The sequence below is a fragment of the Trachymyrmex septentrionalis genome, unplaced genomic scaffold, assembly GCF_001594115.1.
Source record: "Trachymyrmex septentrionalis isolate Tsep2-gDNA-1 unplaced genomic scaffold, Tsep1.0 scaffold6, whole genome shotgun sequence".
Lineage (NCBI taxonomy): Eukaryota > Metazoa > Arthropoda > Insecta > Hymenoptera > Formicidae > Trachymyrmex > Trachymyrmex septentrionalis.
The window spans coordinates 3004612-3028340 of NW_017305778.1; the positions used below are offsets into that span (position 1 = coordinate 3004612).

General features: G+C 35.9%; 1 protein-coding gene and 1 long non-coding RNA gene across 3 annotated transcripts in view; one reads left to right on the plus strand and one right to left on the minus strand.

Annotated features, from left to right (window-relative positions):
• The first annotated feature begins 178 nt into the window (after positions 1-178).
• LOC108752284 (microtubule-associated protein futsch) overlaps positions 179-23729 on the plus strand; it is a 53943-nt gene continuing 30392 nt past the window's right edge. Inside the window, exons 1-4 of the mRNA XM_018493011.1 lie at positions 179-471; positions 709-1022; positions 3987-4126; positions 4866-5001. Coding sequence (XP_018348513.1) covers positions 3989-4126; positions 4866-5001 — 274 coding nt within the window. The 5' untranslated portion in view covers positions 179-471; positions 709-1022; positions 3987-3988. The remainder of the gene's footprint in view (positions 472-708; positions 1023-3986; positions 4127-4865; positions 5002-23729) is intronic.
• On the minus strand, positions 21439-23179 carry LOC108752286. Of its 2 annotated transcripts, none has more exons than XR_001939551.1 (3): positions 23018-23179; positions 22547-22730; positions 21439-21485 (listed from the first exon to the last, which is right to left on the minus strand). It is a non-coding gene; the product is annotated as an uncharacterized LOC108752286 (long non-coding RNA). The 2 variants fall into 2 exon arrangements; XR_001939552.1 differs by having other exon boundaries at positions 22989-23179.

The following is a 23729-nucleotide window of genomic DNA, read 5'->3' on the forward strand; positions in this document are numbered from 1 at the left end:
CGCCGCCGACGCAGGGGGCCGCAGCGCCGCGAGTTCTCCCGTCAGAGAGCCGGCAGCCCGCAACGCGAGTGTTGCTGCCGAGCTTTGATAATCGAGAGGCCGCAACAAGCACTGTGAGAATCGTCCTCGTCGCCTACGTCGTCGCCGTCACCCTCGCTCTCGCCGCCGTCGACAGCAGGGGACAGGGGGCCCGTCGAGGAGAGGAGGATTTCGCGTCCGTATACGTTTTCCGACGTGCGCTCGACGGAGAGGCTTCCGTAATTGGACAACGTAACGTCGTTCGCCGTCGGAGGCCATCCGTCGATCTCTCTACCGCCGGTCTCCGTGTAGTTCTCTATCTCTCGGACCCTCCTCTCTCTCGTTCGGTCTCTCGCCCGGTCCGCTCGCCCAACCCCCGTCGTCTTCGGGACGCCCGGTGTTGTAGCACCGCCGTACTCGCCTCGATACGTAGAGACACGTATAACGTCAAACGTACGTCACTGTGCTTCACACGACAGTTCTATCATTTCTCATCGCTCTCTCTCTCTCTCTTTTTTCTGCTCCACCTGTTCTCTTTTACCTCTCCTATTTCTTTCCTACCCTCTTTCCTTGCCCACTACCTCTCTCCACCACTTGCTTCTCCACCCCTCCTCCTCCCGCCCCCCTTCCGCCTCTTTCGCTTTAATCTCACCCGTTTTTCAATCGTTCCGATCTCTGCGTCTAATACAGTATTTTTCGCGGTGCGCGAGAAAGGAGCGAGAGAGGGGTGCCCCGCTCCATCTCCCCCAACTGGGTCTCGAGAAAGCAGACGAAGGGAACTTGACAACTTGGAGACGGACAGCCTTCAACGCGCGACATCCCTTTCCTCCGAGGGACAGGCCTTCCCGGCTTCAGTCACGGGCGACGTCAAGGCGGTTCGCCTATCACCGCAGTGGTAACAGCCCTCCAGGATACTTCCGGGACTTGGAATTCGATTCGTCCGAGGCTATCCCACGGCTCGTGGTACCCAGGAATATTGCTGGGGGAGTGTAACGAGTAACCAGGTGAGTACGCTACTACTGTTAGAAAGGCCGAGGACTCGACAGACTCGAACCGATCGAAATCCGCTATCCGCCGCCGTGTCGGCGACCTACCATTTAACCGGGTCACGATGGCAACGACGGACGGACGGACGGACGAACGGACGGACGGACGGACGGATGGTTGAGGCGTATGCAACCCTGACGAAATTTCTGCTGACGATTTCCTCGCCTGCCATATGACGTATGGATTTTATCGGTCGGCACCACACCGCCCGCCGCCACTACCGCCGTCACCGCTATCGCCGGGTGTCTCGCGAGAGGGGGTGATCTGTTACTAAGGGGGTTGCACTGCAGTGCACGGTGCGTGGTGGGGTGGGACTTTCGTCCCGAAAGTTTCACCGGGATGCAATCAATTCTCGTTCGCCGGTCATCTTCGTTACTTCCGGTATTGGAATAGCTCGTAACTCGATATCTTCTCGATCTTTTTGGTTAAAAAAAAAAGCAAACGAACGGAAAAATCTTATCGACGGTGCTATCCACTCTCTGATGTTCTAACAGAAGGTACCGGCATCATCCCCTAACATGACCACAGTACATTTCGCACGGATCGATCGTGATTCGGCCACGTAAGACTTTCGGCTGTTCCCCTCGTCTTGACTCCAGTCGAATTTGGATCAATGATCTAAGGACTGTGCGGAGCACCCGGCATTGTGCCCGTCCTGCGCATTAAGCCCGTTAGGATGTAATAACGTTGTACGGAGAGCTCGTGTAATTCCTGCGCAATGCCGGCTTCGTCGACGTGCGTGCGTGCGGTACGACCACGGCGCCGACTCGCCGAGAAGGCAGCAATCTCCTCGTTGGATCGTTTCCCAACGATCCTCCACCCAACGATCGTAAAATATTGGAAATTCCGCGGATCTGCAAATTCCACAGTGAATATATGGGGGCTTCCCAGACTCCTCCCCCCCCCTCCCCCCTTCCCGGAAAACTGATTTCCCTTTCTACGGAAAAAGCTCGGCCTCTCGTAGGGTTTCGACGGGAATCTCATCGACGTTCGGCTTAACTGCAGAAAAGTGCGCAGGGCCGCCCGTGTGCAGCCTTCGCCTTGAGATCTTCGATTTGGCGAACGGCTAGTAATATTTGATTTCCATTTGAATTCTCGTACGCATATATACGTATCTCCGAATCCAGATACGACATGTACTGCTATGAGAATTGTTGTAGACGCTATTGTAGAAGAATAGACTCACGAATACTTGAATCTCATTGAGAAATAAACTCCAAGAACTGTTCTTGGGAATTATTCAAAAGTTTGTATTAACAATAAACATCGGTACGGATTTCTCGGAATAGAAGTGGAATCGGTATCTCCTCAAATTTGTAGTCGCAGGATTTACGAATAGGATCGTTAATGAATTCTGTATTGCGTTGTCACGACTGGAGAAGCTTGCAACGAGAGTTCTCAACGATTGATCGTCCATCATAAAGTTTCCCCAGTACATACGTTCGTCGATCATAAAGCGAGTATTAAAGAGTAATATCGAGACTATGTAGTTTGTATGGAGGAGGAATTACGACCGCATTTCGACATAAGGAATAGGAGCGAGGCAGGAGGCAGAGCGGCACTTTGTGTACCGCCAATCCTCTTGGCATTAAGCTTCTCCTCGACCCTTGCCACTTCTATTTCGGCTCCGACTCCATTTCATCTCTCATCTTTCGTACGCAGTGCAGATGGAGCGTCCATATGAGCGTACGGAGCCATTTGTTAAACAGACAGTACGATGGCGCGGCAAAGTAGATTTAACGAATAATCAGAGCAATAGTGGAACACGAATCGATCGGCTGGAGCTTTCGTTCTTCGACTGACCGCGTTGGATACGTTAATTGCAATTAGCACCATGCGTGTAGCGTAGTACACCTACACTAATAAAGAATAGTGGTAGCCGTGATAACGTTAAGCCGGAGCTTTGCCCTAACGGGATATGAAAATTTAAATCTCACGAAGATATCAGAGTCATTTTTTATTTTATACTTTCTTTCGCGCCAGACTCACCGTGATAACGTAATTTTCTTTTCGTTTACTCTAAGCATTATGATCTTGGCTATTTAAGATTTAAAAGCTGAGTATATCGCGTCAGTGATTGAATAGCCGTCGTGGAAAGAAGATTAAGTGGCGGCGCTTAAAAGGCCGATTAGATTGAAATGAGAAAGTAGCTACAATCTAATGGTGAAATAACTTCTCACCTATCAAGCGATCAGCCAGACAGTCGATAACCAGATTATCTATAACTATTATTTCCTTTATCGGATGTTCACCGGTTCAATCAATATTACCATATCTGGATGTTCAAATTGATTAAAAAATAAATTCTTTTAAGATCAATTATAGAGATATCTAAAATCAAAGTTTGGACATAAAATAATAACTTATTGATTTGACATTTTTCGTCAATTTATTTATGTTATTCAGAGTGAGATAGCGTATATCTTTTTTCTCTCGCACCGCTGCAGAGTGAGATATAACATGTCTTCTCTCACTCGCACGATTTTAACGAGAAATGCCAGACCTCTTGTTATAATTAGACTCTGATTAAAGGATCTCTAATTGTAAGATAAATTATTGGCTGTGCCAGATTCTTTGTTGTAATTACAAGGATTAATCATTGATTGTTGACATGATATATGACATACTTATGAGAGAAATATAAAACATTGCGCATAATGGCAGTCGAATATAATTTTAGAATAAATGTTTTATTGGGATAAATTTCTAATAACGATTTTATATTAGCTTATAACACATTTTGGGCTAATTCCTAATTAATCATCAACTGCGCAATCTTGGCATCCACGGAAATGAAATACTTGGTATTTTTATATCATGGATATAACTAAGAGATATATTGATTAACAAATAGCACGCAGAAGATTACTAAAGAAAAAAGATTATTTCTCAAGGCTCTCTCATGATGTATGATGTTACAGCAATGAGTACCACGGAGCCTACTGGGGAGGGTGGAGGAGGAGGGGGAGGAGGAGGAGAAGGAGAAAGCGCCACAATGACTAATGTCGAGCAGACTCCATCCCCAAGTACGCCAATTACTGGCACCTCCGTACCGATGCAGGTAAAATCGTTGGATTCATAAAGTATCGCAAATAATTTCTAAAATGTTGCGCCAATATGGCGGAAGTGAATGTAGTTCACGATTTCATGTATGGTGGTTTATCTTTTAAACTGTATTTACATTTCTCTTTGTGCACTTTCATGCACTAAACTTCTACCAACAAATAAACTCGTATTAAACTAAATAATATACATAAATTAAGCATTCATATATATATTTTTGGCAAATATATTTTTAACAAATGTTTCGATCACGATCATTATCAATGTTTACAAAATAGATCTAAATGGTAAAAACATAACATAAAGTCGAAGATTAAAACTGCAATCCGTGTTTAATAATTATAATTGTTGATATTAATAAATTAAGAAGAATCTTATTAGTAGAACGGAACAGTAACATACAAAAAATACATACATTAGAATTCGTAAGAAAGGTAAAAACTTATAGATAATAACTACTATGTACAGTTGATGGCAAATGAAAATATACTTCGCAATGTCAAGACATCAAACTGTTGGTATCAGAAATCCTCGCTCATTAGAAAAATTGTACAGCAAAAAACATCGGTGTATGAGTATAAATTAGTGTCGAGAACGAAAAATAACTTCTTAAATAAAAATAAATTCTTAAATAAAATACATATATACAAATGCATACATTTAAAATGGCCATATTTCGCGTCAAAATGAGGGGGCAAATTTGCGGTACTTCATAAATTTAATGATTTTACGTGCAGGCGGCAGCTCAACAGCAACAGCAACCGCAACAACATCCGCCACCGTCGCCCTTGAGTGGCTGCTACCTTCTCGTGGTACTTCCTGAGCCTCATACCGCACAACATAAGGACCTCATCCTGAATCGCCTCGCAAAAGGTAAGATGTTTATTTTAATTTAAGTTATAATTAAATTTTCGCAACCATATATACTTTTTGCTATGATCATTCTTAGTAACAGAAAAAGACATAAGTCGCACATATGCGGGGACATATAATATAATGAAAAAAAAATCTCGTTTTAGCTTTCTGTACGCAAAATATGGTTTCACTTCAGTACGTGTTATCAGTTTAACGGCACGCATTAATGCGTACGATTATAGCTGATAGACACGTGTTTATTGTTATAATTATATTGTAATAATTATATCCCTGTGAAAATATCGAGATTTAATCATGTATCGGATACAATAATTCCTCGACGATACAAATGGCATGCTAAGCTTAGTTGAGAATGCATTTTGTGATTGCACATTGTTAGATATCAAAGGAACAAGCATAATCCAATGTTTTGAGTTAAATTACATTTGGTTATCTTCAATTTCCGTGCGTGTCAAAATCAATTCATTTCTGTGATTAGTTTCAAATTGTTTAGTTTAAATATCATTATATATTAACGCATTTAATAAATAATAAACTACATTTGAGACAAATTTAATACATTTTTTGAATGAAATTGTTTTAATTAAATTAATGACACACACATATATATGTTTAATCGTTTCCACAAATTAAGAAAATATAAAAAATTTCAAAATATTATTGAAAACGAGGAAATTTTGTCTGTAAATCAAAATTATGGAATTTTAGAATGAAGAATTTTTTGCAACCCTGATTAAATTCACAATGTCGAATTATAAAAATTGGGTATAATTCGACATTATACATTTAATCAGGGTTGCAAAAAAAAAATTCTTCATTCTAAAATTCCATAATTTTTCCTTGATTTACAGACAAAATTTCCTGGTTTTCAATAATATTTTAAAATTTTTTATATTTTCCTAATTTATGGAAACGATTAAATATTTGACAAAGCAATTTAACATAGCAATATTTGCATTTAATTATTAACTTGGTAGTATTCCAAAACTGTGTAGATGTAATGTACATATGTACGTAAAATTTCTTTAAAACCAAGAATTTTGATTTTCCAGAAAATTTTGCAAAATTCCCTTACTTTTCTCTGATTTCTTTGACCATTTTCAATTTCCCTGACATTTCCGTGATTTTCTCGATTTCCAGTTTTGTGGCAATCCTGTTAATAGTGCAGTGATTCGCGATCGTAATCATCTTCCATTTCAGCGGTCGTATCACAACGTCGCGTTTCCGGATTAAGATCGCGCATATTCGTCGCATTGCTTATTTCCTGGATGTATGTATACGACTGTGTCTGTCTAACGGTGCTCGTCATCCGATTATATTCCTTTCGAGATATCGGACAGGTTCGACGAACAGTTGGTTGCTAGGCGGATAGTAAAACGGACACTCGTATTCTTTTTCTTTCTCTCTTATATGAGAAGAAAATCGTCATGGCGCACAACTCGTTTATTCCTAATCGTCTGCCAATTAGATGTTCGATATCGAGCTGTTAATTCCTCCGCGTTCATATACGCGTTTTCCCCCACAGACATATATGAATGATGGTTGGCGGTGCCGATATAAAGCTTCTTTCAATCATGCGAGAAAGGTACGTGTTTGTAAGTGGCACTATGATATTAATTGGCTTTTATGGCGAACATTTATTCGTTTGCGGTTTACCGTAATTATACGTCAGTAATGCACGATCGATAAGACAATTCCATTTCCTTAAGGCTCGTCCTCACTCAAGTCAACCGTGTCGATACTGGTTTCTTTTTTTTTTTAATAAAAATAGAAGAAGAAGTCAGTACGCTGATCCAGTTTAATAGGAACAAACCTTTAGAGAATAAGAATTTCAACCTATCAGAAACTGTGTATTTCAATATATGATTTCTGATAGGTTCTTATTCTCTATTCTCTATTCCCTGTTCCTTTTATTGTACGGAGCCCCTTACATTCGCACAAAACGTAAGAATTGAATATTTCAAAGTTTTTACAATATTATTTGCGCAATTTTAACAATGCTGTACTCTAATTAGTCAATATTGTTCCTTATATAGATGTATTCAATTTTTAATTTCGGAATTCCGCATTATAGGTACAATCTTTTCAAATATTATACGTCAAGAAGTCATGCATTCTTATAAAAATTCATAATCTCAAGAAAAAAAAATCTTACGTAATGAATTGTTCTTAAATATATATATCGTAAACTTTAAATAAAAAATATGTTTTTTACAGTAACAATTTTTTAAGTGCATAAAAAAATTAAGAGGAAATACTATGTAATCTCTCATATTATATCGATTTACTATTATTATTATCGTCACGAAATTGTCGTTACAATCGCTATATACGAATATGTGCTTGGGGTTCATAATTAGCGATGCCAACGTGGTCCACATATTAAATTAGAAGCGATAAAAAGGAAGCATAAAAGGACCAATAAAAAGAAATATGTCATACGTTATGTCCTTTCGATAAAGATAAGTACAATACATTGTGGAATTTCAATAATAACAGGGACATCGATTTCAAATTGATCAAAGGATCCGTTAATAAAAAATTTATATCAATATATCTTTTATTACGTACAACTAATTTGTTAATTAGAATTTTTCTTCGGAATATGTATTTCTACTTGTGCACGTTTCTAAGGTATAACATTATGTTCCCTACAGTTGAAATAATGGAATTCTGTAATATATTGCTTTTCTAGAGTCCAGAAAACAAAATTAATGTATTAACACTGCGTTTTTTAAAAGAAGAGAAGAAAGAGAGAGAGAGAGAGAGAGAAAGAGAGAGAAAGAGAAAGAGACAGAGAGAGGGAAAGCCGACGCGCGAACTCTGTACTCGTGTTTTCCGCATTGCACCAGTGATGATTTTTAACGATGCGCTTGTCGACTTCGTTTAACGTTTATTTTACAATTTTTCAATCCTTTCGCACGCAAATTCCATAGTCTGCCTCGCCGCGGTCGTTTGCATTTGCGACGATGATTTCGCGAGAAGCCGTCCGATAATAACATCGCTGTGTGCGTATATGTACGTGAGCGCCGTAACTTCGCTGTTAATAGCGAACTGTATTTCATATAGCGTACATACATGGAATTTAACCTGCGATTAAATATATTGTATACTCCGATTATGTATTAAAGTGTTCCATTATATAAACGTAAAGTGTAAATAACGAACGTAAAAACTGCGTGTGATTTAAACAAATTTTTTGGAGAACAGCTCAAATCAGAGTAAGTGTTTTTTATAGATTTTGGATCACAGTATCCGAATTCGTAAACTGTTTTTGTTCCATCATGTTTATTGTTTTAGATCAAATGATGGAAAATCTGTGAAAATTGAAACATTTAAGGAAATTGCAGCAAAAGTAAATATAACATTAAAATGCGGTCACAGAACTGATTTAAATATATATTTTAGCAAGTTTAATAAAGTGTAAGAAGCAACAATTTTGCTTCACTGTTTATAGATATTATAGTGTATATATGCATCGCGTAAATTCATATCGATATACTTCGTGCCTAATTCTCTCTCTCTCTCTCTCTCTCTCTCTCTCTCTGTAGTTAACATACCTTCCAAAAGTAATAATTAATATAACTATTTCTGGAGCTGAAAAAATTTTCTATAGTTCACGCAGATCGGTTATTTGTTACACAATACATTTTACCGATTTGTTTTCTAACGTGTTAGGCTATAATATCTAACATTATTAATAAACTAAAATTTTTTTGTTTCTTATACTTGTCAAACTTACTAAAATATATTTAAATCAGTTCTGTGACTATTTTAATGTTAAATTCACTTTTGCTCTTTCCTCAAATGTTTTAATTTTCACTTTTCCATTATTTTTCTTGATTATCTAAAAAACTGAGCAAAACGAATTGGGATTCAGCAACTTAAAATCTATAAGAAACATCTATTTTGAGTTGGCTCTCCAAACATTTTTTTCGTTGTCCTATATTATTAAAGCTTCTACTCACTGCAGCCATCTTGGATTGTAACGTATGAAGCGAGAAAAATATACATAAAGAAAACTTTGGCAAACTACATTAAAACATATTTTTTAATAAAACAGCATTTGCACTTGAATAGAATAGATTTGTAAAACTCCTTTTGTGTGTGTTTCAGTAGTTAACAAATAACTATATAATATTTGAAATTGAGTTATGTCTAACCAAAAAAAAGAAACAAGCTTATATGACAGCTGCCGAATCAAGATAAATATGATTTTATTTTGAAACAAAAAGAGAATTCAGTATATATATTTTACTGTATCAAATGCAAATATTATTTTATTAAAAAATATTTCTATTTTAATGTATTGTGCAAGAATTTTCATTGTGTTTTCTCGCTTCTGATATAATCTGATAAATCATTAATTTGAAAATCTGTGCTGAAGAAGCTTTAAATTATTATAGTCAGGAGCTTTAAATTATTATATTTATAATAATGATCATAATCATCAAACGTCTCTCATATCTAGTTCTTTTTCCTCTTCGCATTTTGCTAATTTCTTTATATTTCGAAGTCAACATTCAGATATTCGAGATTACTTGTGCAGCCGCGTACGATCATTAAGATTCGCTTTACTTTAGACTTACACGGGAAAATAGCCACGCAAAAACATTCCCCGCGCTTTCGTGCTTCAATATGATTTGCTCTTTTCTTCATCAAGAAGCGCAGGAGCTCTTCTTACCTCGTACTCTTCGCGTGGATCTTCGTATGGACCTCCTCTCCTGCTTCGCGTAAATTTAGCGGTAGATTTCGAGCCTGTGAGACATTTGCCGCGCCATTTGCCGCATGTTGCGGGCGTTACCGCGTGCTCGCGGCTTCGCCGTGTCCTTAAATACACTCAAAAACTCGCGCGTACGCTTTTACGAATCCTCTGGTTCAAGCTCGTTGAGCCCTCGTCACGCGAGCATATTTCTAATTTGTTTTTTTTTTTTTTTTTGAATTTACTACCTACGCTTGTCCACTACGTATTTTCTTGCTCTTCAGAAAGATTCTAATTGCACGTTCAAGAAGCTTTACAAGTGCAAAGGCGGAAACAGGAATTTACGCAAGATCGAACTTTTATCTTTACGGATTTATATTGCTTACTGAAGCTAATGACTTCGAGTATAACCTACCACACCGTAAAACAAGGCTTTTACAGTCGTAACTGCTTTATGATGTCCTTATGGGTTATTTCATTTTTCCGCAAAGGTCGAAGGTCCTGAGAATCTCTGGTTTCGACAAAGAAGAAATTTTTGTATGCCCCAGCGAGCCTTTCAAAGGCAAATTGCGACCGCTTTTGCGCGCTCACAAAGTTCGTGGATCGCGAAATATATCGCGGGATACGTGGTATTAGATTGCGGGGGGGGGGGGCACAGCGTGGCGTTTTGAAAGGGATATTTCCTGCCCGGTATTATCCTTTGCGACGCATATTCCATTTAGTCCTAGCCGCCATTGAGCGTGAATTGCTAGGTCCACGTGCCATGCATGTGGAAATAATAATAGCAATTTATTTTCAAGGGACAAACGGTTCACCTTTCTGAAAGGACCTTTTCCGTTCGTCCGATGATTTAGGCGTGCTCGTACAAAAAGTTTTATGAATATGAATAATAAGAAGCAACGTGTTCTATGCAAATTCTACATTCTTTCCCATTATTCTCTGTTAATTCAATTCTATTAAATACCTCTACACTTGCAATATCAGTATAGTTAATTCAATATGCTTATGTTGTGTCCGTTACATGTATATTTTTTGCTCATATTTTTACTTTGTTGATAGCGTGATGCCACATACTTATACTATTTATAATATACTATTGATCGAGTAATTGATAAATGGCCATGTTTACGGAGAGCCGTCTATTGGAAACATATCGATAAATTTTGATACGTATACTTATAACAATTATTACAGTACATTGTGATTTGAAACAAATACACATTTAATGTGTATATACATAGTCAAATTTTTTTAAAACTAGAAATTTTATCTAATAAGATAATGTTTTTTAAATATAAAAAGAATACTTACATTTAAATGTAGACGATTGTCTAGTCTAAAATAAAAGTTAGCATTGCGACAGTTAGCATTCCTACGACACCTGCGTATCGTTTTTTTTTCTTTCAAAGTATCATATTCGCGGGATCTTGTCGATCGATCCTTGTTCATACAAGCGCGTAAAAGTGTGCACACGTGTGCACACCACCTCATGTTGTACGTCTATTCTCTGCCCAACGAACGAGGGTTACAGGCCTTAAATGTCTGTTTGTATTTATAGAGCTACGACATGCATTTCGGGGAACCTCTCCTTTCGCCGATCTTCGAGGACGATATGCACCCCTGATGTCGCGTTGCCTCTTAGTCAGTCTCTTTATTCGCGAACCGGAATTCGTTCTATGAACAAATGAAAAGACACCACGGCGTTCCCTTATATTCTTTCTTATCGCTCCTCACAGATCGGCATTAGTCACGGCGGATAACAGAAATAGATATCAGACTGTACTCAAAATAAAACGAAGAAACGCACTTTTATTGCTCCTACTGAGATATATTCAGCTTTAATGTATTATTTAATGCAATGGTAATATGTTACAAAATTCTCCAATAGAAAAATACAAATATATTTATACGTTTCTGATATCGAAGTCGTCCTACGCTTACATAAATTTGATAATTTGATGATAATTTTACGCACAGATGTATTTAACATAATATATTAGTGGTTATTATGGCTAATCGCGATCTAAATATGGATTGCCTTGAATTTATTGACACTGAAAATGGATAAGAACGTGTCCTCGGAGCCATTGACCATATCGTTATGAAGGTTCAGTGTTATGTCCACGACTTCTTATATCGATAGCTTTTTTTCTGGCTATTGATATAGTTTTATATATAACCGCATTAACCTAGGAAATATATCAATCACAAAAAATAGGTCTGTTAACAAAGCAACCGTGAAGATTACGCGAATTAATAATAAATTTCCTTATATATAAACTCTTTCGTCTTAACAAAAGATTACAAATTTAATATACATATAAAAGACAAGGAGAGCGGCTCATAATACATACATTATCTCTCACTCAGTCTGTCTCTCTTTCTCTCTTTCTCTCTGTTTGTCATCATTTTTTACCATAAATATGTATATTTGCATATTAAAGAGTTTTTTCTTTTTCTTTTTTTGCGACAGAAGCTTCGTTGACCAAGCGCGCGCTGGATTCAATTATAATTTCGCCGAATCGATGCGCCGATTCGTTATTTATGACGATAGTAATGAAGGGTAGAATCGAGGGGTCCGAATATTTCGTGGAATTTCGATTGTGTCATGCGAAACTTTGCACGCACGCAACTCGTTTCTATGGCGTGCGTGACGCACCTTGCGCCACACTGAGATGCATATTTTATTAGGGAACATTATCTATTATGAACGTCAAGTGAATACATGGTGATAGCTCGCCGTATAAATAATATACGGTCAATCTTCTCGGGGCGAGGGAGAACTGATGAAATTTCGATGATATTCACACATATGGAACTGCATTCGGAACCGCGATACGTGACACGTGTTTTTCGAAACTGAATCATTCGGAATTGAGCTCACGAAAAGCAGTTTCGATCGCCGGTACGAATTTAGAACCCGGGGTGAATATACGAAGCACCTTTTTGCGCATACGCTCGATCAATCACCGCGTATTTTCGTCATAGATATAGATTCGGGTCATCGCCTCTAAGTATCCACGTAATTATCGGTATACCTGTATGTCAAAAGTTCACACGTCGAATGATCGATCGTATGTGGCGATAATCATGTAAGTATGTACTCGCAAAACAGTATCCTGGTACGTACGACTCTTATGTGCACTGCATGATACTCGACAATGTTTGGATTACATCGGCTTTCCGAAATAATGATCAAGTTAAACTGATCTGTTGTGTGTGTTGTGTTTATATATGTACAGTAGATCGCGACCGCACTGTTTGTTATCGCAATTTGGTAAATATCTCTTAAACGCGTGAATTGTCTCGACCTCAAATCAGAATCTCTGTCGTTTTAATTAAAAGCTCTGTAAATTTTTGCTGTTAAACATTAAAATTTAGGACAGTTTATATGGGAATCATATTATCTATAGAAGATATCGATCTGGAGGAAGCTCAAGACATATAGTATATACGGAACAATGTGAAATTAGTTTCAATTGTGTACTGTTCTCAGTTAAATTGCTCGGTACATAGTAAGTACATAATGTAAGTAGTTTCCGTAATAATAATAATTTCTGCACTTAAAGCATGTATGTATGAATAAGTTACATATGCTATCCTATTAGATAAAATGAATGAAGTCTCCTATCACCTACGAAATTACAAAGTAAACATAGTAAAATAATAAATTGCCAAAATTATAATACGGAAAACTTTTTTATTATTTTGTTATACATCACGAAAATTTATTCATATATTTCTTTTTAAATTACAATAAGCAAGTATATTTAAATTAGAGAACTTTTTCTCTGTGAAATATTCAATAAAAAAATCGCTCGTATAATTTTTAATTTCTATATTTTCCGCTTCATAAATATTTTCATAAATCTTTAAATAAGTATGATTTATTATCGACAGTGAAGTATAGAAAAATCGATGCGTGGCTTTTATACCGTAAATGTGTTGAATCATGTATATACTAATTAACGTAATTGAACATTATTTGTTCATGCTACACTGTTATTTTACAACGATAAACTAGACATTTGCGAAATTAAAAGGATTTTTAACGTCATAAAAAGCGCATGTAAATTCGAGTTCCTCTTTAAAAGATCATTTTAAAAGTAATTAATCGTATTATTCTTCAAATGATATTTGTAATATTAAAGTCACAATGTAAAGAAGTAAAATGAAAAAGGTCAACTATTTTCCATCATCGATACTCGCAGAAATTAACGTGCCAGATAAATTTCAACATCAGTTGGAATTTCCCATAAAATTTGCGCAATGTTAATGGGTAACACGTGCAATTAGCGAATAACGCGGAACTGCGCGTCGCGTCGGCATTTCATTAAATACAAAATTATTTTAACGCGTTTCTACGTCTGTCGCGTATAAAGAAAGGATCGTGGGTTGTAACACAATGAAATATCTATTGTTAATAAAACAATCTCGATTTAAAATATGATATTGTATTCTCATTCGAAGGAACATAACGTTATTAAAGTTTCGTAAAAAAGGAGAGTATGAAAAGAAAAGACACAATATAGTATCGCACTGGTAAAAGAGTTTGGCTGCATTAATTAAAATTTTAATTGAAAATGAAGAAATCTGAATTTTGTAAAATTTATTATAATTCTAATGAGATAATCAGAATTTCGATTGATGCGATCGGAATTTTCTGGTTCGTTCATTTTCAACCGAAATTTTCAGCGGAAATTTTTCTCAGTAAGGATGTGGGATATCAAGAATGATGATATGAGATCAACGAAAAAGTGCACAATGGCCGAAGAAAGAACAATGGAAAAGGAAGGACATGAGGCAGCTAAGAAAGGGACCGATACAAAAGAACGACTTTACAACACTTTACGACATTTTCATCTGAAATAAATGTGCCACTGCAATAATAATATAATTACTGTCGCATCGTATATACCTATAAAGACAATGAAACACAGATAGAAAATTAAGAAGTCTGAAGAAAAGGTAGGTTTTTTCAATAACAAGAGACATAGAAGCTGAAATCGTGTAGAAAATGAGAGAAGAGGAAAGAAAATAAATAATGTTTGAGAAAGAGCGGAAAAAGAGAAGGAGGTAACAAATAGAGAGAGAGAGAGAGAGAGAGAGAGAGAGAGAGAGAGAGACAAAAGGCAGTACAATGATCAGAGCAAAAGATTTGCAAAGGGAAAAAAGGAGACACGTAAGAGGAGGGCAGGAAAGAAACGTGAGGCAGTGAAAGGACGAGAGGGTAAGAAGGTTGCAAAAAGGAACAGGGCAACGTCGGCAGTGAGGGTGAACGAGAGAGGGCGAGAGTGTAGCTGTAGGTTGATGCGGCATGCGCATGTTGGTACCTGCCTACGGCCACATCCCCGCAGTCCCAGAACTTCGATCAATAATCCATCCACTCTGGTTCTGAGTGAAAATTGTCGCTAAGCCGAAATAACGATGTCATTTTATCTTCCTTGCCACGTGCGATCGAAGCCGAGCGTCATAAAGCGTACATAAAGCACAGAAAGAAAGAAATAGGGGGAGAGAGAGAGAGAGAGAGAGAGAGAAAGGGAGGAAGAAGAGAGAAAAGTGCATTGTGCAAATGTACAGGGAAACTTGAGAAATGAAGAAACGGGGGAGAATAATGATGAAGACCAGTTAATCGGCGAAATGGATCGTGGCGCACGCAATAAAGTTACAATTAATGAAAGCAGTTACAGAGTGACATCTAAAGAGGTAGAAGGTAACCTTAAATTTTTTAAGGAGGAAGAGTAATGTGAGAAGTATCATTACTGCAACTTCCAACACAAGAAACTTGCGAATTTCACTTTGCAATGGTCTTCCTTAAATTATCAGACGATTCAAAATGGAAAATTATACTGTAACGTATACAAGGTATAATTTACTGACACAGTCTAGAACTAGAGAACGATGAGATGAGATGAGATAAAAGCACCGCGTTCAATGAGCAGTGATAGCAAGGTCGTCGTTCATGGGTCAAGGGATAATTAGAGTGAAGGGTGTGTATCCTGTCTCGAGTTCCTAATGAGAATTAGAAGTTTTAATTTCGCATCCTGTGCGGGGGCGAACGCGTCACGCTCGTCCGCGCTGAGCAAACTACGAAGCTATACTTTTTTGTGAAAAACGACGAGGAAAATGTCTAATCCTTTTAGCGATGATTTAATATTGTTCGACCAATTGCACGCGACAGAGTTTTCTTTGTTGTTCCTTCAGCAGTCTTCTCGACTAATTCAAAGAACGGCAACAAGATGGATGTGAGTCATGGGATGATGAAATCTTTGCAAGGATACGTGAAGACACGTTATCTGGGAAATATAACCAACAAAGTGGTCTTTCACGGGTCACGGTTAGGTTATTATATTACTGACTTAAACTCTCCACGTTGCCACAATTCAGCGAGACATTAATGAACTCGTCGTCGCTAAGAATTACCACTGTCGACTATCAGATACAGTTATCTATTATTAGTGGAACGCATCGGGGAGATGAATTCGTTTTGCCGAAATATATAGGATACCTTTTGTCCAACGAAAATGTCAATACTGCTTTTTATTTTAAAAGGATGTTTATAATAAAGTCTAATTGAGAAAAATGTGTCGAGACAAAGCTTCGAGGCTTTACTTAAGAATACCCGATATAATGTTATTACGTATGAGGTATATTTTTAGTGAGTATCGGCAAGGCTAACGGTATAGAAAAAGTTCTCAATGCTGCATTATGTATATTACATTATATACCGTTCTAATATTATTTAATACTATATGACACTGTTTATTTTCCACCTGATATTATCTAACATTATACGATACTGTTATATGTATACTATATTACGCATCCACGCACATGATGTGTTATATTTACGTTCATATGGTTTCACAAAAATAAAATTTGTTCCCTGTATATTCATTCGATTAGATTTATCACGTGAATGCAGTAACGTCGATTGGGCGAACGATTCTCATAGCTCGACGAGCATAAAAAAAAAAGAAAAAAATTCGTTTTGTATTCAATTTGTGCTCATCGTTATGAAATTGTGAAATATTGAAATAAATGAATTTATTAAATTGCAAAGTCGAGTCTGTAGAAGAAAAAATCATTCGGGAAATGTCTTCTCGTTCATATTTTATGTGGTACCCAATGACAGTATTGAATGTATCACTTTTTTTTGTCGATATGTGAGAGATTTAGATGGGAAAGCTGTATTGAATCTTGAATGTAGTTGAAAAATTGCGCGATATGAGACGCTTTAGAAATTGATGCCGCCTATATTTCTATCTCTCTCTCGTACTAATAATATCTATACTTAATCCTCCGTCTGCAATCATATTTTTATTCCCTGCGTCTGCAATTTGGGTTTTTTTTCCAGTCTAATTTTGTTTTACTGTTCTAAGATGCAGTCCACTTGGCACTGCAAATGCTTCGAAGTATTTAATTGGAAGAAAGAATTTCGTTAATTAACCGATATAAAAAATATTTGAAAGCATTTGTAGCATCAAGTGAGCTGTAACTCAATTCTTTAAATTTCTTGAAGTGAAATCTCACTCAAAAAGAAGAAAAATTGTCATCATTCTTTTTTAAGAAGTGAAATATTTTCACTTTTCTCCAAAATGACATTAAAGTATTTTCACTTTATTAGAGTAAGATTTCACTCCAAGAAATTTAGAGAGTAGACTTTCAAAAAAATGTAGAAAAAATTCAGGATTAGTTAGAGGGTTAAAAGGAGGGAAAGGAAAAGAGAAAAATTCATTACTATGCTAATAAAGTTTCATTAACGTTTGTAATAACATTGTAACCTTCCTTGATCTGAGACAAAGTCTCGGCTGACGTTTCGTTTAAACGTAAAGAGTTAATAAAGAATCCGTACGTAGACTCGTCGCTGGCGTTTCTACTGAGATTCTATCATAATCGCTTTCCACTTTGTTCACACTTTACGACACGCGAACGGCGTGTACCGCAGAGTTTCTCGCTCCTCACTCACACCCATCACGATACTATACTCCGCGTGATTTTATCTCGAGATGAATATCACGCTACGGGAGAACGAGGTAACAATGGCAATGCGATACTCGACGATCGCGTTTCGCTATACAGAGAGAGATACGTCTCGCCCGAGCGCATTCGTGATGCACGTCATCCGGTATTAGCGACTTTGTGCAGAAGATGACTCGTCGTCGAGGCGGAGATGAATAATGCATTTAATATCGCGGTAACTGAATAATATATCTAACTTTAGATTTGCGCGATTCTAAATTCCGTCGGTACGCGAGTACCGTTGTTCAACGAACAATACGTTTACCTCGCTGCCGAACGGCACGATGGAATGACAACTGTCCGTAATTCGATTTCGGATGCGTGGGCGCGGGCTTAACGACTTACCGTTCCCGCACGTGCGGGAAATCTCCCCATCGGAGATTTCCGCGTGTACACACCGACGGTTACATTTCTCCATATATATTTGTTTGTTTGTTTGTTTATCCGCGTGTGTAAGTCGCTTGCTATGCTACGAGCACAATGCAAACGTGCTGACTGCTCGGCTTGACCGGCAGATTTTGTTTGGCTTATAGGGCACCCACATCGACTAGATTTGGTCAAGCGGAAAGCAGGCGAGACGCGAATTCATTCATGCGTTTATTTCAAGCCCGCCAGCTTACTTTTGCATCACCTCGATGATACCCTTCTGCCTTCTTTCCCTCTCCATCCCTCTTTCTCATTCGTTCTTTCTCTCTCATTTGTAAATAAGAGGCGAAATCGAAGTGGAAATCATCTGGTCGGACACGCCTGTTTCTACGACAGTCTTGCGACAGTGAAATTATTCAAGCACGCGTATAAAGTTTCATTTCAAAATTATTTTTTGCTCATTTCTATTTTTTTTCTATAAATAATATTATGAAAAAAATATTATAAACTGTTGTTACGTTTTACATCTTTATAAAATGTATTTCATAATAAATTTTAAATATATCTAACGACAATGTATTAGGTGAGTGCAAAAGTTAGTGTCCGATTAAAAAAAAAAATTTTTTTTGTTAAGTACAGAATATAATATTTTATTCAAATTGGCAATTATACTATTCGAGAGAAAAGTTTAAGAATCTGTTTTCTTAATTGCGATACGATGATTTTTAACGGAATTATGAGCAATCGAAGTTAAAATCATTAAAATATAAATAATAACAATTCAGATGAGGCTAATGAGAGTCATACGCTGTTTTAGAAGTGAAGAGATAGGAAAAGTAGAGATAGGAAATAATCAGATATTGGTGATTATTTTCATTTTATGTCATTTCGATCGTTTCGGCTCACTTTGAAGTCTTCATCAGCGATTACAAAATTCAAAAATTCATCCATTGAAAGCAAATCACTTGTAGATTAGCAGAAATGCAGTATTCACTACACTCAATAGAAAACGAAAAAAAGTTACATTGTATATTAGATATATATCGTTCTTCTGAATATGATTTCGTGTATGGACAACATGATGTGTCATTTAAAATTGAACGTTATAATATGACATGTCATATTATAACGTACAATTTTAAATGACACATCATGTACATACACGGAATCATATTCAGAAGGACGACATCTAATATACGGTGTAACTTTTTTAACTATTGATATGATTGTGAATCGTTATTTCTGAGCTTCTTTTTTTTTGTTTTCCATTGAATGTCATGAATGCTGCATTTCTGCCAATCTGCTAGTAACTTGATCTCAATGGATGAATTTTTGAGTTTTGTAATCGCTGATGAAGACTCCAAAGTGAGCCGAAATGTTCAAAATGAAATAAAATGAAGATAACTACCAACATCTGAGGATTATCTACTTTTTTTATCTCTTCGCTTCTACAACAGCGTATGACTCTCATTAGCCTCATCTGAATTTTTATTATTTATACTTTAACGTTTAAGATTCAGAGATTCCTAATTTAGATTTATATTTATACATTTAATTTAATCGAAGTCAAAAGTGTTCTTTTTATTTAATCCGGATAACTAATAATAAAAAATCTTAGAAACATTAAAAAAAATAATTTTGTAGGGAAAACTTTAAGCTTCCACATTAAAAAGTTGAAAATTTTTGTAAATTTTTTTACAATTGACGGGACCATAAAATGAGAAGAAAATTTCCCATTTTATCCAGCTCAGTTTTTTATATGTAAAAATTACCAAACTCACGGAAACTGAAAAAGTGAATTGTCGAAAGTATAGACTTTAAACTTTAAAACCCTTTTTTTTTAATTTCGTTCATTTTTAACGAGTAATAATTGCAGCTGCTGGAATTTTGAATAATAAATTGAACACAAATTTTTGCACTCACTCAATATGTAAAATACACTTTATATTTTTAGAAACGTTACATAATATAATAGTTGTTACAGTTTTGTAGATATTTTTGTAAAGACTTAAAAAAGCGAACGTTAGCGCGTTGTACGTCCTCTTTTATAATTTATATAGAATATTAAATAAATCCGGCGAAAATCGGTCGCGACATTGATTTTCAACGTTGTAAGTTGTAAGCTAACGTGAAATAATTACATCGCGAAAACCGGCGTGACGAAGAGAACCTTGATCGACCGTATCTCTTGATTCTAGACGGTTAAACATGTGTACGCTCGGAATAGCCAAAGGGTTAACGCGCATTTTACGCTATCTCATCGATTGCGAGCATAGTGTATGTGCGGATAAGTGACATAATATTCGCACGATTAAATCAGAGTTTTCCTGTGAGCGCGCGAGCCATGTTGTTTCCTCTCATACAGGATGAAAACAAGCAAAATATTGAAGACTCGCAATGTTCGAATATATTCCCACACACAGAAAAAAAATACATACTGTATGCAAATAACAGTTACTTGTTTCAAATATTTCGAAATATTTGTATCCGTCACAGATCTATTATAAGTCAACACAAGCATCAAATTTATTCAAAATATATTTTGAATCCTAGTAAATTCACTTTAATCAAGATTATTAAATTAAAATAAATTCGATTTGCTTATTATAATATAATATATGTATTATAATATAAAATTTCTTCTTCGCGCGTGCGAAGAATTTTATATTTTTCAAAAGAAAAATTCTTATTCCAAATACATACATAACAATGAGTTTTTCTAAAATTTGTGATATAGATAAAGGTATAATAAAAAAGATACGCGAAGTACAAAAAAAAACTATTATATTTATTCAAGAATTAATTCTTCTAGGAAATTCTCATTCGTCTACTTTCAACTATAAATTTTAATTAATCCAACCAGAGATTGTTCTCAGTGATATGCATTGTACCTTCTTGTTGCAAAGGTGCATTTTCCGCTTTTATTAAATGCGGCTCAGAGAAATATGCGAGAGGAAATATGCGAGTGGCGTATAGACGGGAGTGTGTATATAAGAGAGAGCAAGAAAATATCGCATGCGAACGCACATGCGTGAGCTTAGCACACGGCAGCGTGATCCGATCGGTGTATCAACGTTTTATGTGTTCCGGCAGTAGACATATGTATTCATGCGTATATATGCGTATTATATGCATATAGACAAAATGATATATAGGGAGGCATAGTTGTGTCGATATGATTCATGATCGAGGACGTGGGGAGCATCGAGAAAGTACTTATACATGATGCTATGTTATATATTCAGGCAGATTGATTTAGAGAATTTTTATAAATTATATACAAATGTTATATATCCTGAATATTAAAACGAAAGATATTTTAACTAACTCACCGGTACGATGTGCGGCAGCGGAGTTATAGTAACCATTGCACAAACGTTGTAATGTTAATCTGAAAAATACAGATTCAAATTATAGCAGCGCCAAAAATAATTAATATGTCGTAAAGTAATTATCGAGTGCATTTAATTATTTGCCTTTCAAGTAGATATTTAATTAATAAAATAATTATATAAATGTATATACAATTTTTGTCCCTTTCTTTTGGAATTTTATTTCATAAATGCAAGAGTTCTCTCTCTTTATAAATAATTTAAATCTAAACAAAACAGATAATATTATAATAAATAATAAAGGATGAATAAAATAGATAATAGACATACAGAGTTCGAAAATTTGTGTTAAATTTAACACATTTCACATGTCTCAACGGTCTATTCAAATTTTTGTGTTAATTTAATATAATACAAGAATATATTAGAAGATAACACAAATATTTTGTAAAAAAATTAATACAAACATGTAACACTGACAATTTGTAAAATGTAGAAGCAGATTTTTCAGTAAAATCAACATTTATGATACCTTAAATTAATACTCATTTTATTTATTCATCTTAGAATTTACTCTTTAAATTTCTTAGAGTAAAATCTCACTTCAAAAGAGTTAAAATACTGCCACTATTGAAAAAGAGTGAAACATTTGCACAACAGAACTTGAACAACAGATTTTTACTTTTTATATAGTAGTGAGATTTTACACTTTTGAAGTAAGATTTCTTTCCTTTGAAATGAATCTTATTCCATTCTTATTCGAGAGAGTGCAAATTCACACATTTTCAATAGTGGTAGTATTTTAACTCTTGGAGAGAATGTTTTTTCTCTCTGAAAAATTTAGAGTACATTTTAAAACACATTATTTTTATGTTTTCATTCATTTATTTATAAATTGTATTATTTTAATATTAAGAAATGTTGAATATTAATTTATAACACAAAATATTTTAATAATACAATATATATTATATTAAATTAAATATATTAACTTAAATATATTAAGAATTTAATATAAAACAAGGACTTAAGTAAACTATTTTTTTATACAAATACAAACTGTTTTTTTATTGTATAATAATTCAGATCCAGGTAACAAAATAGATAACCAAATTCTCACCCTGTAATTGCTCCGCCATTGCCCGATGCCTCCTAGAGACCAGCTCCTTCATTCTTGCTTTTTTCCCGGCACTTGACAATACACTCGCGACACACGGATAATTACGAGTACGATCGCATGGAAGCACTAAGTAACAGTAAGCAGAAAACGATGGTCGCTCGACATTTTACACGGTACTCTCGACCTTAATGACAAATGATGACTTTATGATATGACTTTAATATATCGAGACGGAAAAATAAACACACGATAAGATACACAAATGGCTTTCCATTTACGTCTATTTCTAAATTATCCAATGTGAATTAATTTTAATCTCGTTTTAATTTACTCTCTATCTTTTTCTAATTCTTAGAACTAAAAAAAGATAAAAAATAAATTAAACCACAAGATTAAATAATTCAATCGACATTGATAGAAACGATGTTCATTAATGACGTACGTTGATACAAATATATTGTTCAATCTTACTTGACATTCAGTGAGTAACAAAAGTATAGGAACTGTACATACAGTATTTCAAAACTGACGATAAATATGTTACAGATGATTAAGAGAGTCTAATACGAAAATGCAAGGCTATAATAATTTTCAAATGAAAAAAGTTTAAAAATTACGAATGACAGGGATAGAATTTCGAGCGTTCGAGGGATGGCAAGATGATCAGTGTGAAGGTGTTTCCTCGAGAACTTCATGCCTTTGACAATAATATAATTCAGCACCTTCACACTGATCATTTTGCCATACCTGAACGCGCGAAATTCTATATATCGATTCTTCGATATGTCGATTTACATCACCAAATGGAAAGAAACTCATATCATCAACATTACGATATCATCCGATACCCACGGCGCCGAGTCACAATGGACGAATAGCAACGGGAAATTAAAGAGATAGCGCCTTGCCAATTTTATGCACCACCCGCAGCGGCAATGTATCTTCCATTCTAACCTAAATCTATGTCCGCTTTCCGCGCCTCGGATAAGAAACGGGATGCGCTCGCGTTTTAGAACGATTGCTATCTCGCATTGTGGTTTTCGTGAATAAACATGCTAATTAAGATCGAACATAGGTTCTGCGAAACTCGATATCATTGAGCGACGACCATATCGCTTCGATACATGTGCTTCGCACATACATGCGATAGATTTTTGACCGAAAGAATTCCGCGATATATATA